The 14518-nt window shown below is 42.9% G+C and overlaps 2 protein-coding genes across 4 annotated transcripts in view; one reads left to right on the top strand and one right to left on the bottom strand.

Annotated features, from left to right (window-relative positions):
- The window catches only part of LOC147751886 (uncharacterized), a 53978-nt gene extending 45126 nt beyond the window's left edge, over positions 1–8852 (bottom strand). Inside the window, exons 1-2 of one of the 3 annotated variants that reach the window (XM_086973207.1) lie at positions 8448–8852; positions 932–1091 (exon numbers count right to left, since the gene is read on the bottom strand). In XM_086973207.1, coding sequence (XP_086829333.1) covers positions 932–1091; positions 8448–8518 — 231 coding nt within the window. In that variant the 5' untranslated portion in view covers positions 8519–8852. Of the gene's footprint in view, positions 1–931; positions 2790–8447 lie in introns of those variants that run through there. The other 2 variants (XR_015315657.1, XM_086973209.1) reach the window with 2 other exon arrangements.
- Positions 8853–13163: 4311 nt separating this feature from the next.
- Positions 13164–14512, top strand: LOC111272239 (uncharacterized; the record flags this gene model as incomplete). The annotated part of the gene is made up of 4 exons (XM_086973206.1): positions 13164–13637; positions 13832–13933; positions 14146–14256; positions 14348–14512. Coding segments are annotated over exons 1-4 (657 nt in total), but the record flags the coding sequence as incomplete, so codon positions are not given.
- Positions 14513–14518: the final 6 nt, after the last annotated feature.

Raw genomic sequence — 14518 nt, forward strand, 5'->3', positions numbered from 1 at the left:
CTTGAGCTTGTCCTACTGAAAGTGACGTGATGACTCTAATAATGTGTACGTGCCTAATGTAATAAATAGGATCTATGTATGGAAATCTTTGAATCTATCTAGAATATGTATATGGTCCAGATTTGGTATTCTGTCCAAAGTGAGACGACGTGAAAATGACTGTTCTGTACAGGTTTGCCTCCACAAACGCCACTACGTAGAAGTACGTCATGAGGGTGTTAGCGTTCTAGCTAGATGCGTGCACGGTTTTACCTATCGAGGTGAAGTGTGCGCACCCCTACGAAAGCATCGAATGAGAAAATATGGTACATCAGTTCGTCTGTTTGTGAAATTTGCTGCATTGACGGCGCGCCTGCCTGACCTGCGATTTATGTTTCGGCAGCAGGAGCAACGAACGCGACCTAAGCACAAGCGATGGTCGGTCCTTGGCAATGATCTAGCGCAAGTCGTGTCGATGTCATCCTCTCCGAGATGTTGACGCTCGTCGGCTAACCTCCAACAGCCGATCGGGTACCACTAATGAGTACACTGAAAGACTAGTCTGGCCGTTCAGGTCGGTTCAGCAAAATAGGCGTACTCATTGCTACGGCCCGTTCAACCCCTCAGCCTCTCTAACTGGGTGGCTAGTCAAAAACGATGACAGTTGTCTCGGTGCATTGAACCGACCTCTCAAACAGTGCGACTGAGCAAACTGCATCAAGCACTGGACGAGCGAGTCTGCAAAAAACAATTGAAGAAAAAAACGCCTGCCTGTGTGTCCAGAGCAGTGAAGTGCCGTAGCATAATTGCGGCGCAATAATATAGCTACCTCTGCCCGTAAGCCTGAAGTACAAAACGATAGCTACTGTCGTTCAAGTTGTTGCTATTCGAAACGCAGCAATGGGTGGCGAAGTTGCAAGTCACGAATTCGCCGTTGGCGAAAAAGCTTTACCTTTTCCCTCCGCCTCCTACCAGGAGTGCACACTCTGCGCGGTAAAGGAAGTCGCGATAGCCGAAAAAATGTACTGATAGCCAGGCCGAGAAGGCTGTCAAGTTCGGCGGTACGATCGTACATATATATAGGTTTACGGCGAGTAACAGAAGGTCGCGACCTGTTTGAGAAGCAATACACATAATATACTTCATTAGTTGAGCAGTACGCCTCGAGACTGGCAGCGCTTTGTCTACTAGAGATTTTCTGGAAAAGTAGGCAGATTTTGACAACGTCTAGGATCTACGATTATGCTAGCTATAAAGGCACGAACAGAGCACAGAGCACGCATGATTACTGCGAGTAGCTATGTTGTAGTTGATGACAGGATCGCAAAGCAATTAGGTCTATTGATGAGTGTCACTAAGATTTAAAAATATTTTTTCTTTAGAAAAAATACATTTTGAAGTATATGGCATTGCAATTAAATAGCGAGTGTATATCCTTATTTTATATAAAGGTTCTTTTTTTTTGTTTTTGCATTGGCAAGTTACGCAATTCGTTTCCGTAACTAACAACGGAAAAAAGCTCAACAGTCTTTGCTATATGTCCCCGCAAATTCATTGAACCTCTTACTTGTGTAAACAGATAGTATTAAAGGTCTAAAGCGTATGACTGAATAGTATTTTTGAATGTAAGATCGCTGGTGGACAATCTTACGAAGCCTGTACTTTTGCTTGAATCTATGCTTCGGGGGCCTGACTGCCACGTATAATGCAGCGAAAATTTTCGCTGATCACTTAAAATCGGGTCGCTTGCGGGTGCTTCAACGTTGAAGCAGCGTCGAGTAACCGCAAAGCGCAGTAAAACCCAGAAACTAGACTGGGGTGGTTTTAGCGTCGCTATGAAATCATAACCATCCAAAAAAAAAAAGTATTTTTTTCTTAAGGCAACGACAACATTGGAAAATCGACGCAAAGCAACATATTCTACCCTATCTAGATCAAGTGTCAAATTTTTAAGACATTTTGATCCCAGCACCGATAGGCGGGAGCGCTTACCAATGCGTCGTCTGCTAGCGTTGGCAACTTTATTTAGCAGCATACAAAATGTTTCAGAATGACATTATACGTGATTGTTTGGTACAGCGCGTAAGCGGCATTCGGACGCTGAGCGGGTTCGATGCAAGAAGCTGGGAATTGAAACGGAAGTATGGAGTTAATTAAGCGGAAGAGAATGCACACACGTTAGACCAGTGTAGCTAACAAAGTAATGGGCCTCGCTAGCCGTTTGGTGAAGCGTTTTGCCTGAAGAGACATCGTTTGCTGGATCTGGCCTGTCAATATATGGCTTGTATTTTTGGTAGTACCTCGAACTCAAACTGAGCCATCGTTACATAAACAGCAAAATGTTTTCGCCGACTGAAGCATCGTCGTGGCTATATGATTTGCGTTTCCACCCCGTTCGAAAGAAGACATCCGGTTGAATCATTCCTGATTGATTTCTCATAAGTTTTCATGTTGAATTTGTTGAAGAATGTTCCGGTTTCGATTATTCAATAAAATCAAAATTACCCTGCATAGGGATGGATACATGACAGCAGCGTCGTACTCTGCAGAGATGGAAAAAGCAAAAGCGACCGCATCGGTGTTAACACACGCATAATTTTGTCGTTAAAGACTGAGCAAGCATCGTGGGTGAGCGTGCCGTTTGTCAGCTCCACTCACTCGTATATCATCGAAACTGACATAAGGATAGATGTTTCCAATAATATCGACTCTTAAAATCGAAGATCGAATTAAAAACCAGAAGATAAATGACATGTTCTATTCAACAAACAAGTCCGTAGTCTTCATTATAAACTGATTGACTTCGGAAAAGCCTGTCCCGATATCCCTTTTCCGAAGTCAATCAGTGCATAATAAAGATTGAGGACTGTTCTCGAGTAGAACACGTCATTTAATTACTGGCAAGCCTGTACTCAGCTAATGAATATATCAGCTTTTCGCTTCGTCTGCTCAGATCTTCGTCTACGGAACTGTTGAAGGCCGCAAATGATCTAGATCCGACGCGTTTATCATATTACGATTTTTACTACTGTTATTTTTGATGCGTCACGAACTGATCGGTTCAAGCCCATGATGGATTGGAGCGCGACGATTTTTTGTCACTAACCCGAACTCAGGCACGGGACATAGAAACAACCCACTTTCAAAGTTAGCTTTCAGTCTGTCGCTACGCTGGAAGCAACACGAAATCATGATAATAATTCAATAGTATCATTGCTGAATCGTGCCGTAGAAACATTTGCTAAAGTTACTGTGAATGTTCGATATATTAGCGTCAGGTTAGCAAGCGAATGGGTTACGAGCCAGGTGTGGAAATAGTGTTGGCCGTCTTTTCGTTTCTAGGCGACGCCGACGGCTTATATCTACGCTGGCATATATCGTAAACATACTGGAACAAGTTGTCATAAACATTCCCTGTGCAAAAGTCCAGTCTACACTTTAGCGTCCATGAAAAGCCCTAAATAATGTGCCGATATATGTGTGTATGAAACCCAGCAACCCGTAATGGAATCGTGATGTGGTTGGCGAATGTCGATATTGCTTTACCAAAAAAACGTTTTTCCTGTGCCTTCACTGGCGCTAGCCAAATGGCATACTTGAAACTCGTCATTGGATTCACCATAAATTTCGAGCTCATAGTTAATGCCTAATACATGCCTTGTCTAGAAGTAACATCGTTACGGACCTCTCCTAACTAGTATTTGTATTGGACTGCTGGGAGCGAAGTAATGCGAGAAAAGGCACTGCAGTCAATGGACGTATCCAGGTCTCGTATCAGCATTATTGTGCCTGACACACAGTTACAGACGCCACGCACCTGAAAGAGACAGTGTAGTGCTGCTTCCCATACTATATATTATATGATAGGCCTATGCTGCAATAAGGCTGTCCTAAATGATCCATATAGGAATAATGTGATGGAAATTAGGTATTCGGCGAAAGATCGAATGTCGTCGAAACCGTTGCACTTGTTTTTCGTTTTTTGAAGGTCTTACACCCAAATGTCGAAAAGATGCTGGCGTAGAGGGTTTATTTTTTGCTCTGAAGGAGAAAATACTAATATGACGGTGATGATTAATTATCTTAAACGCCTTTTCACTCTGATCTCACGCGGCATTTCGAGGCCATTTTTTGAGAGATAAGTACTGGTCATTTACGCTCGTTCTATTTGATGCACTGAAATAGGCTATAAAGTATTATCTTGATGATTAAGTAGCGGCTTTGGTTATCATCGCCCACACCGTCCCAATATATCCTTTTCTACTATGTTTATTGTCAATGATTCCGGTCATGATGGCTAATTCTAAATTATGAGACAAGGCTGGAGTGATAAAAAGCAAGGACATGTTCAGGGACCATGTACCTGTCGTTAAAATTAGCAACTGGTCTAGGTTACTATGTCCCGTTCATTCCGCGTCTTCAGCGGTAACGTAAAATAGCATTATTATTATTATTATGTAGCCATTCGAATAGGCAGTATGGTTTTCACTGAATATATCCGTTCGCAACACGTTCACCTATCAAATATCATATTCAACGCTGTAGTCGTTCAGATATGCGTCTATTCGAACTTTCCAGAACTTCGTAGCGTCACACCGAACTTGCCACGCTACGGGTTTGCTAAAATTTCGAAATTGTTCTGGCACGTAGATCGCTAATCCACGAACCCTTCCGACACAACATACATACAACTCCGCTGTCGTCTGGCCGCTCGCTCGTCCTCCTCAATATTGACTATTATAACGATTCTTGAAAATGCGAACGATATGCATCATACGATGTGATCTGGTTGTCGCCGTGCACATTTAGGTATTGCCCCCCCCCCCCCCCCACGCCGCTTTGGAACAGCCTTCTTATTCTTTTAGTAGCAATTAGTAAAAAGCAAAAATACATGTGGGTAGAATGTATAAAAAGCACTGAGAATAAGGTATAGGGGACAGGAAATAAGCCCGGTAGATTTTCCTAGGATTTTTTTCACTTAACGGTGTTATCTTGGTTGTTGCTATCGTCCCATGGGTAATCATTAAGATCAACAGCTGATTAACAATAGCAGCCATTGGTCGCCTTGTCGACCTGAACTTTACAACCAATAGAGATTTCCGACAATTGAGCGACACTATTTCAATTGGGTTGCTTCGTCATATAATAACCATCCATCAATCTCCGGCGGTCACAACGATGAAATTATGTTTGAATTTGTGACACGCCATTCGTTCGTTGTTTTAGTATTGATTAGTAGGCTATTGCCGATAGTTTGATTCGTTGTCTGCGAACGCTAATTCTTCGAACTACTGCAGCGTACATCTCTGATTCATTGAAGCGCATCAAGCCAGGCGTTGCTATTAGATAACGCTGTCCTAGAACACCTGGTCAACAAAATGGAGAAATAACGTGCCCCTTCACTGGTGTTTCTCAATCGGTGATTTGATCTATATTCACCATTACTATTATTAGTTGACTGTTTTCTAATCCCTGTTACGTGCGTCTAATGAGCTGTATTATTGATCCTTTAGCAAACTTAAAATTTTAGCCATCGAACAGTATGATTCGTCTATGGGAAAATGTCTCAGCCAAAAGTATTTGTATCAAGCCAGTGGTCGGCTGGCCCATATATATATAAAAGTCATAACCATACGAGCCACTAGTATCACTTGCTTTGCTTACGCAGTATTTTTTTTTGTCTAATTTATTTCATTTTTCCGGTAGAAATGTTTGAATTGTGCGAACGCTACATGCTCAATGTTGTCTGTGTCTAAACAAATGACTGAGTCGTACGCTGTTAGTCACACGGAGTTAGTAGTCTTTATTGTAGGCATGCTATAATGAAGTTTAAGAAAATAGTAACTGTTATAGCGCTGTTCAAGCCACAATAAGATAATGCACAATTTATTGGCGAGCTACGCTGCTCTGTCGGCCATTGCCTTCAAACGAACGATTCTGTCAAATAAAAGGCTCTCACGTACCCATGGAGCACCGTAATAAAGCTTATCAAAACGTTTCGGGAGAAACATTCCGCTCCAATTGTTATTGATAGGGAGCATTATAAAAATGTAATTTAGAAAAACGCACACAATATCCGCCGAGCGCTAATTGACAATTCGCTCATCAGTTTACTCGTGAGTAGTTCTATAAATGAGTGTAATCTGCAGACGCTGTAAAGCCTTTTGAAGGTTTCAATTATAAAAATATACTCATGCGGTTTTTTTCTCTCTACCTTTATAGACCTAGCCTTCATGATAAACACAATTAACACCCCCAATATTAACCATGTGTCATTTTTGATTTGATTTGTGCTCTACTGAATTTCTATTAGAAATAGTCATCTAAACAGTCGTCAAGCAAAAGTACATCGCCGCTGTATAGCATCAGGATGGGTCAAATTAGATCGAAGCAGAAGGCCACTGTGACGGAATCCTCAAAGGGTCCAGGAAATGCAAACAAGAACAAAAACCAAAAGGTAAATTACTTTCAGCGCGTCCCGTCGGTAAATTTTCAACATCTTAACATAAGCTGTCTAAATTAACCTAGTAAATATGGGCTGCTGGTTTATTCAAGTTACTAAACAACAAATTTTACTTATATGATACATACGCTAGTGTCATAAATTACTACACAAGGAAAATGCTGTCAAATCGTAGTATAATACTTCTGTCTTGCAAAGGTAACTTCCTTTTATTTTGCGTAGTTGCTTTGTGATTACAGTAAAACGTAACAAAAAAAAGTTACCGCTACGAAATAATGCCTATATAAAATCTGTAGTATCAAATGGGTTTTGCGGACGGACTCAATGTCTACTACAACTATCCAAGCTAAACGTGTGTTGGTGTTTGTTTTGACCGCAGGCTGCAGAAGGTGAGATCGCTGGAGGTGACATCACTGGAGTCACAACAGTCGCTATTGGAGCAGCCGCTGTAGAAGTACGTACTAATTTACACTCTACGCTAATCATTGTTATTGAAGTGGTAAAATAATTTCTTTCTTGGCAGTCAATGTTTATAAGTAACTGAGAAATTAAGGGACATTGCGTTCTGCGTAAGCTAGTCTGGCTAAAAAAAAGCCCAAAAACAGCGTGCCAAAAATAAGGCTATCTAAGCATTTAGCTGTTTAGATTAGAAGTAAATATTCCTATGGAAGGTGGTTTTCACGCGCCAATAGCATAAAATCAGTTCTGTGCTGGATAGGCTAAGAAATAAGTAGTTACAGAGAACAATTACACTCTGTTACTGAACAGTCAGACTAACGATGAAGCTTGAAGGTCACAAATTGATATAATAGTTTTCCAGAAAAAGTGCCGCCAGCTCTCTCGTAAGCGATACATACAAAAGCAGTTTTGATAGGGAACACTTTGGAATAAGCCGGGTCGAATATTGCTAACAGCGTCTCCTATAGGTCAGTCTTTGTGAAGGTTAATCTGGAACTAAAGGAAAAATTTAGCTTTGGCCGACAAGTTGCCAACTTTATACACAAGTTGATAGTAATCGCGCTAATCGTGAAGGACTGCTGTCAGCTTTCCAATTTTTATCAATCATTCATTATCTGTAGTTGTCCAAGCAAGCAATACAACTGGCCTTCTATGCAAAAGGAAATTCACTAGCCTTAGGCGTTCTTCTAATTCTGGGATGTACCATAAGCTCATGTGGCTACATAATGCGCTGTCAGATCCTCGTAGACGTGATCAGATAGCGTAATCATTGCTTTCTGCGATTTCTGGGATAACAATACTTCGTTTGTCGTTCAGCATCGTGGTCCTATTAGGCTACTAATAAGCTTTAGAGGATCGCTTCGATTAGTAACAAGATTAATATAAGCACATGCACCGTCGAAATAAGAACACCGTATAGATCTTTCGCCCGAAATGTCCACGTCGCAGAAAGTTAGAGAGAACTTCCAGCAACAAGCGGATGCTTCACGGAAGCTGCAGTTCTTGTAAATACGTGTTGTCTATTGTTTAGTCTTCATTGATTCTTAATGGAGGTTCATATTTACGTTTTTCTCGGCTGACGACAAATACGTCCAAGTTGCTTGAATGAAATGGGTAAGGCTAATAGACAGCAGCAATGACTTGCTGGAATAGAGGTATGCTTCTTGCTTTCGTTATTCCGCTTACTTAGGCGAACTTTTTAGCCCAGTACAGATCTTGTACGCATGAGCCCAATTTTAGTCCTGTCACCGAACCCTATACACAAATGTTTCGCATAAATGACCGCAACGTTGTCAGAATACATCAGATTACGTTCTTAAACATTGCTTCTCACTGCGTCTCTTGTTTATTTTACGGTAGTAACATTTGTGCTGTTTGGTGCATAAGCTGGCGTGGCACGTGTTGAACTACGACTATCAAGCCTACCATTCTCCAGTTCGTTCACCTGCCAACTGTTGGGTTTCAAACAACTCATCTACGTCAACAGTAGTTTCGATAGGCTACCATTTCTATATATATATAAATTTAATTTCTAGATAGAAATTACCTGAATCGAGTAGCAGTTATCTTTATGCAGAAATCTCCATGGCACCTTTCCGTGCGGCGGATAGAAAGCATTCTTGTGTGGTGAAGTCTGATACTTCATCGCGTTTGAAAATAGTTTTAGTATCGTTGCTACACTCTGAAAATAGCCTTTGGGCGCTGTTCTTGGCTGTGAGACTGCCGCCTTCACATCTGAGCTAACGCTAGCACGCGTATTCCTAGCTTCTCCCTATACAGCTACATAATGACCAACCAGTTACAAACCAGATCTGATGTTTACTCAGAACGGCGCAAGAGCAGTGCGTCAAGTGCGAAACGCTATCTCCAGCTCACATCATTGCTTCGCGTTTCAATTATTTTATACAGACGCTGCGATGTTATCAGACGTCGCTGCCGGTAAGCAGCCGAACGTAATTCTATATTACACGCACGGCCATAGTGAATACATTGAAATATAGCCGAGCTATGTCTGATTAACGATAAATGCTGCTGGCGGCGACCAACAACGAATCAATTAACAACGAAATCTTCCTCAATATCGTTCCTCAGTGAAGACCGAACACCACTATAACATGACAGCTGTTTGCGATAGCTCGCTTCTGTAAACGGTCGTATTCAATCAGTGTTTCGTATTGGCTTACTTTGAACATCTGATGCAGAATAACCAGGCAGAGTTGAAGAGCTTGTACTTTTGAAGCGCATGAGTATGTAGATCACGACACTTTGGAAAAACGTTGACACGGAACGAGTGATTGCATACAACATCTCTTTAATTGCCATGCCGTCGTGGTCCTCGTTGTCCTGGGTCGCCCTAAAGATTGCTGCCGGAACCTTTCATTCTTCACCTAGAACTTCTTGGCCAATCGGCCTTGTGTATTGTGTCTGAATGACGTTGCATGTGCCACTTCTGCCGGAAAAATCTGAAGGGAAATACAATTGCTTTATTTGTTTCTGTGATCGGAAGTCACCGGCGTATCGCGATTTTCAAGTTGCTTGAACTCGACGTTATTGGAAATAAGCTGGAGATCCATTTAGATTTATTTTGACAGCACATTTCTATTTAGTGTGTTTCATAAGAAACCCATATTTTGACTGGCCTGCAGAGGATTCTGCAGGTCCCAAAAAGTAATTATTACAATATCAGTAGAGGCGCACTTTCCGTGGATGATGAATATATTTCAATTGCAGTAAACGTAACGTACAGCCATCATGCCAGTCCTACAATGTAGCATTAAGTACCCAATACTGCTGCCGTATTCAGTGTCAGTCGATGTCTAAATCTTGGAGAGACCTAGGTCAGTATCATGACTGCGACCCCTTTATTTAAGGCAGCTGACCTTTGCCTTTGGTCACTGGCACAGTCTCGCACACCCTTAGACGTTGCTCGTGTGTCTCAAGGTTAGGAAAGTGCTGGAAATCATTTTAGGAATGGGAACAGCCCTTAATGGCATATATCGCTGTCGTTATTACAGCCCTTTGAAAATAGATACGCACATAGACATATTGTAACTATGAATCTTGGCTTTCACGCTAAATCGTTGATCAGAAATGTATGCAAACCTCTTCATCAAACGTAACAGGCGTACCTAGTCTAAAAGCAGACATTTCCCGTTCTAACAGGCTGGTCCTGCACACAGGTGCTGCCTAACAGGCACCAGTGTTGTATTGCATCTATACAATGTGTATGCATCAGTGTGTCATATCGTACTGGCCTATGCATAGCTTTATTTAGTAAGTGGGGCTGGCTGTAAAACGGCATCTTCTCGTTGAGTGAGCACCCTGTCGGATTTTGTCGTGTATCTGGCCTTTCTACTCTGGCTTCCTCCGCTATCAGTTAACATGAACGATGGTTGCAACAGCGGCAACGGGATGCAAGACGGGGTTTAGCATTCCGCATTGGTTACCCATCAAACGTAAAGTCACCTACGGTGAGCGTCTGTCTCGATCTGGCTGTGCCCCAATGCAGATTTGAAGTAACGCGAAGGTCTTCGACGCGCGCGCATGAGCTAATGCGGGGTCACAATTGTAGATTAAATTGTCATTTTCTAGGTGACTAAGATGAAGGCTGTAGTGCGGTTATTCGTGCAGACGCAGCGACACTGATAGCAATGGGGAATCTCACCGACGCGCTTAGCTTCGGGTGGGCAACAACACAACGATCACTCGTCTTCGTGGTCCTCTACACCGTTTCCTGGGTCGTCCGGCTCCTAAACTAGCTGGAAAGTCAAGATTATACTGAATGTTACATTGCAAGAACAGCTGTAAGCTCACTTCAACTATCCAGTAATCTGTCGATCATTCATCCCACTTGTTCAGGCCAATAGCGGCGACAAAAAAGCATTTCATATGTTTACCTTACAAGATTTGTACTCGTCGATTTCTCCATGGCCTGCCCGAAATAGATGCTCTTCGTGTTGGTTTTCGTCGAATATGTAAATTCGTATTGTGATATTTGGGCCGTGTACACGAAAGAACGCAGGCACGCAACGACTCACGTATGAGTCACGCTGCTGTACATATACTATGCTGTACAACCCGCGATAGACAGCTCGGGATTCGGGCTTTCGGCAGAAAGACTTCTCATTATTTCACACGCATAACGCAAGCTATATGCGATCGTGATTAGAGCTTTGCAACTAGCGGAAAGCCGATAGTCGAGCCACGGACCCCATAGAGTCATCGCGAATTTCGGTGATGTGCTAATGTCGGGCACAGGGTCGCTTGCTACTAGCAAACACAAAGAAATTCAGGACGGTATCCGTACTGAGCCCGGTATAACTCCCCGTACCAATCAGGGCAGCAACACGCTGATCAATCAGGCTACAAGCTGCTTCGGCAGCCACACGCGATAACCGTAGGAACAGTTGAGTCGCAAAAAGTAGAACAAAGCGGCACTGACCTCCTCGCTACACAGATAGCTGTTGCAACGAGGTAATTTTGGACGCCATTGGCTTCAAAGGCATACGAGCATAAGCAAATAGAATTGCCCTATCTGATATGAGCCAATGTAGTGACATGTAGAATTAATGGTAACACCAGGGTAGATTAGTATTAGAAGCGCCGCTAGAGTTTTATAATGGTTGGTAATCACTACAAATTGATATGCAGCATCTTTTCAACAATAAGGAATTTAATCATGTGTAAATATAGTTATCAGAGCTCACGGAAATGCTGTCTCTTGTCAAACTTTTAGAAGCTCTTTCTGGACGCATCGAGAGCCTCAGCCCGCATGTCGTAGGAGGAGAATTTCACTACCTGAATCTTCTTGGCTTTCTCCGTATTCGTTCTGCGTCGCTTTTCAGTCTGCGCGGACCTAAAACTAGGTTGACACTATCACTTGTTTACTGGCACTAGTTTATGCGCTTATATCAGGACGGCCAAACAAACTGCTGGTTCTTCAGATCGCTAGCCAGATCGGGTTATTAATCGTATGGTAAAAGGAAATGTTTGATCAATGGTCGCTGCATTCCACCTTAGCCGATGCGCTCAAGAGCGAACGCTTGTTTCGTACGCGTTTCCCCTCAACGGATTAAGGCAAGCCTTTTAGCGGCCGGCCGCGTTTAGCATAGAGGACGTCAAAGTTGAAGTCGTTATCGATAATGACTTCCGAATTGGACGTGGGGTACTAAATACCAAATAGAACGTAACACTGAACATATTCATCGTTTGCTATACGTTTATGTACTGGTCATCGACGTAATTTACTGCAGAATTTTCTAGTTCGTTTAAATAGTAAAGAAAAAGAATGTGAGCCTTGTTTTATCGGAACCTCGCAAACTTACCTTCTTGCTTCGCCCTTTTTTTTAACACTTAGATCCTTTATTATGTTATTATTAAACGCACTTTATTATGTTGATGCTAGACGTTAATATAATAAAGTTCTTTTTTGATACGTTGCTTTTCAATAAAAATTAATGTTATTACTCTTAAGATTGTACTAAAAACAGTCTAAATACTTGCACTTGAGCTTTTAACTCTTTGTAAGAGGAGAGGCTCCTATGCAGATTGAAATATTGATTCGATCTGGCAGCTCCTGGATCTGTACTTGAACAGGCCATGACAATTATTCCACCTTTTGCTATTAAGTGGAGTAAGTTTGCTCCGTTTTCTAATCTGAAGACAGTTACTTTTTGCCGTTAAGTCCCGTTAAGCGAAAATACATACAAATACATATTTGTACATGGTAATCGAATATAAAACCTTTCGATCTGGCTAGCAAATACTGGCAGTACGCGTACCCTAGACGTTATATTATATGTATGATAATTTATTATTATATTATAATAAATTTAGATAATTCTTGTGCAAGGTTTTGTTCTTCATATGGACAACCTCGCTTGAGGGCATTTGAAGACCTCCTATTCTAATAGTCTTTGCTAAATTGTATTGCTGTCTTATGATAACCGTTAGTCATTGTATGTTATTCACTGTAAGTTAGGCCTCGTTTATTCGCCGAGCGATAGAAAGGCCATCTGAGAGAGGTTTCTCTTCGTTTATCCGGACTGCGCCGAACGTAAAATATACACACGAGGGCAGCGGTGTAAAAGTGAAACACCTAGCTTTACGCCCGTGTTCCTGGCTGGTTCTAAATGTATGCGTAGATTGTATACCATAGCACGATCGCCGTTGTTCTCGTCAAACGAAGCTTGTTTCACTCACTTTCGGCTGGCTTCCACCCTTACTGGTGATTCGTTTTGAGTCTGGTTAAGAGGACCGCCGGGTAGTACAGTCTTTCAGATACTTTTAGCTGGTTGCTCCGAACGGTGGCGGTCGTTAGCAGATTTAGTGACTGAGATTTCTTTAACTCGGCCCAGTGAAGCGCAATGATTCGACCTAACTAAGAGTTGTAATCGCGCTTTTCGCTCAGATTGGTTCGTCGCACTCCTGATACGAGCAAGCCACTAGCCAAATAGATATGGCGGACCAGATTTCAATGGTTGCACATTACGTTGGTCATCCCAATGCGCACCCAGCTCTCCTTCCCGGGGAGCCTCCTTCTCCTGCGCCGGAGGCGTCTCGGCCGATCCGGGTTGCTCCATCCATTACGGATATTCCGGCCTCAGCTGCTGCTGTTGCTGATGCTTCGCCAGCTGCCCCGGCGACACTTTTAACGCCGATTGCGCCGAAACCATCAGCAGTAGCTTCAGCTGCGTTAATGGGTTCCTCGACGGTGGCCCACTGCGTAGGCCCTCTGGTGAGAGGATAGAAGTTTAATGTGAGAATGATTAAAATAATCGTTGCTGTTGCTGTGTTGAATGCTATGCATTATGAATTGTGTCATGTGTCTTTTGACATCACGAAAAGTAAGAAGCGTGTACGAAGTTTTTCCGATTACTTTGTTAATAAACGTACGACGAGCTAAGTGTTTCGTTCGGTGCCGTCTTTTAGACAGAACCAGCCGCAACTGGAGTAGCAAAGGAAACAGTTGCTAGGACGAATTCGGTGCCACGGCCCGTATTAACATCGGTGCCTCACGCAGCCAAGCCTGAGGTAACAACAGTATGCGTAATGAATGAACAGATTTCTCGATAGACCTTACCTACCCCTCCCCCCCCCCCTCCACGTAAATACGAAATTGTTGCGTGGTGAAGTAATTTGACGGAGGAATTGATAACGTTGTAATGAGGTGAAAATAAACATTTCCACCGATGCATCTCACGGTCATATTAAAATCTAACTAACTTATAATGTTTTTGGTGTAGGCTGAATTAGGTGCTACACTTGCAGCTGAAACATCGAAGGAACCGGCTGCTAAAACGGACCCTCTGCCTCCCCTGCCAATGTCAGAGCCTCCCACCGCTGAACCGAGACCGGTAAGGCGAGATCTCAACATACCCTTCCATACTCAATGACTGAGCACGATAGCTATGACCTTCATGCTTAATTCAACTTTGTTTGTTACAGGTCGAGGCACCTACTGCGGATGTCGAGGCTCCTCCAGCTACACCTGCTACGGTTGCGCCTGCACCAGCAGTAGCCCCAGCTGTGGCTGCTCCAGCCGAAGTCCCAGCTGTGGCTGCTCCAGCCGAAGTCCCAGCTGTGGCTGCTCCAGCCGAAGTCCCAGCTGTGGCTGCT

The sequence above is a fragment of the Varroa jacobsoni genome, unplaced genomic scaffold (assembly GCF_002532875.2).
Source record: "Varroa jacobsoni isolate VJ856 unplaced genomic scaffold, vjacob_1.0 contig01850, whole genome shotgun sequence".
Classification (NCBI taxonomy): Eukaryota; Metazoa; Arthropoda; class Arachnida; order Mesostigmata; family Varroidae; genus Varroa; species Varroa jacobsoni.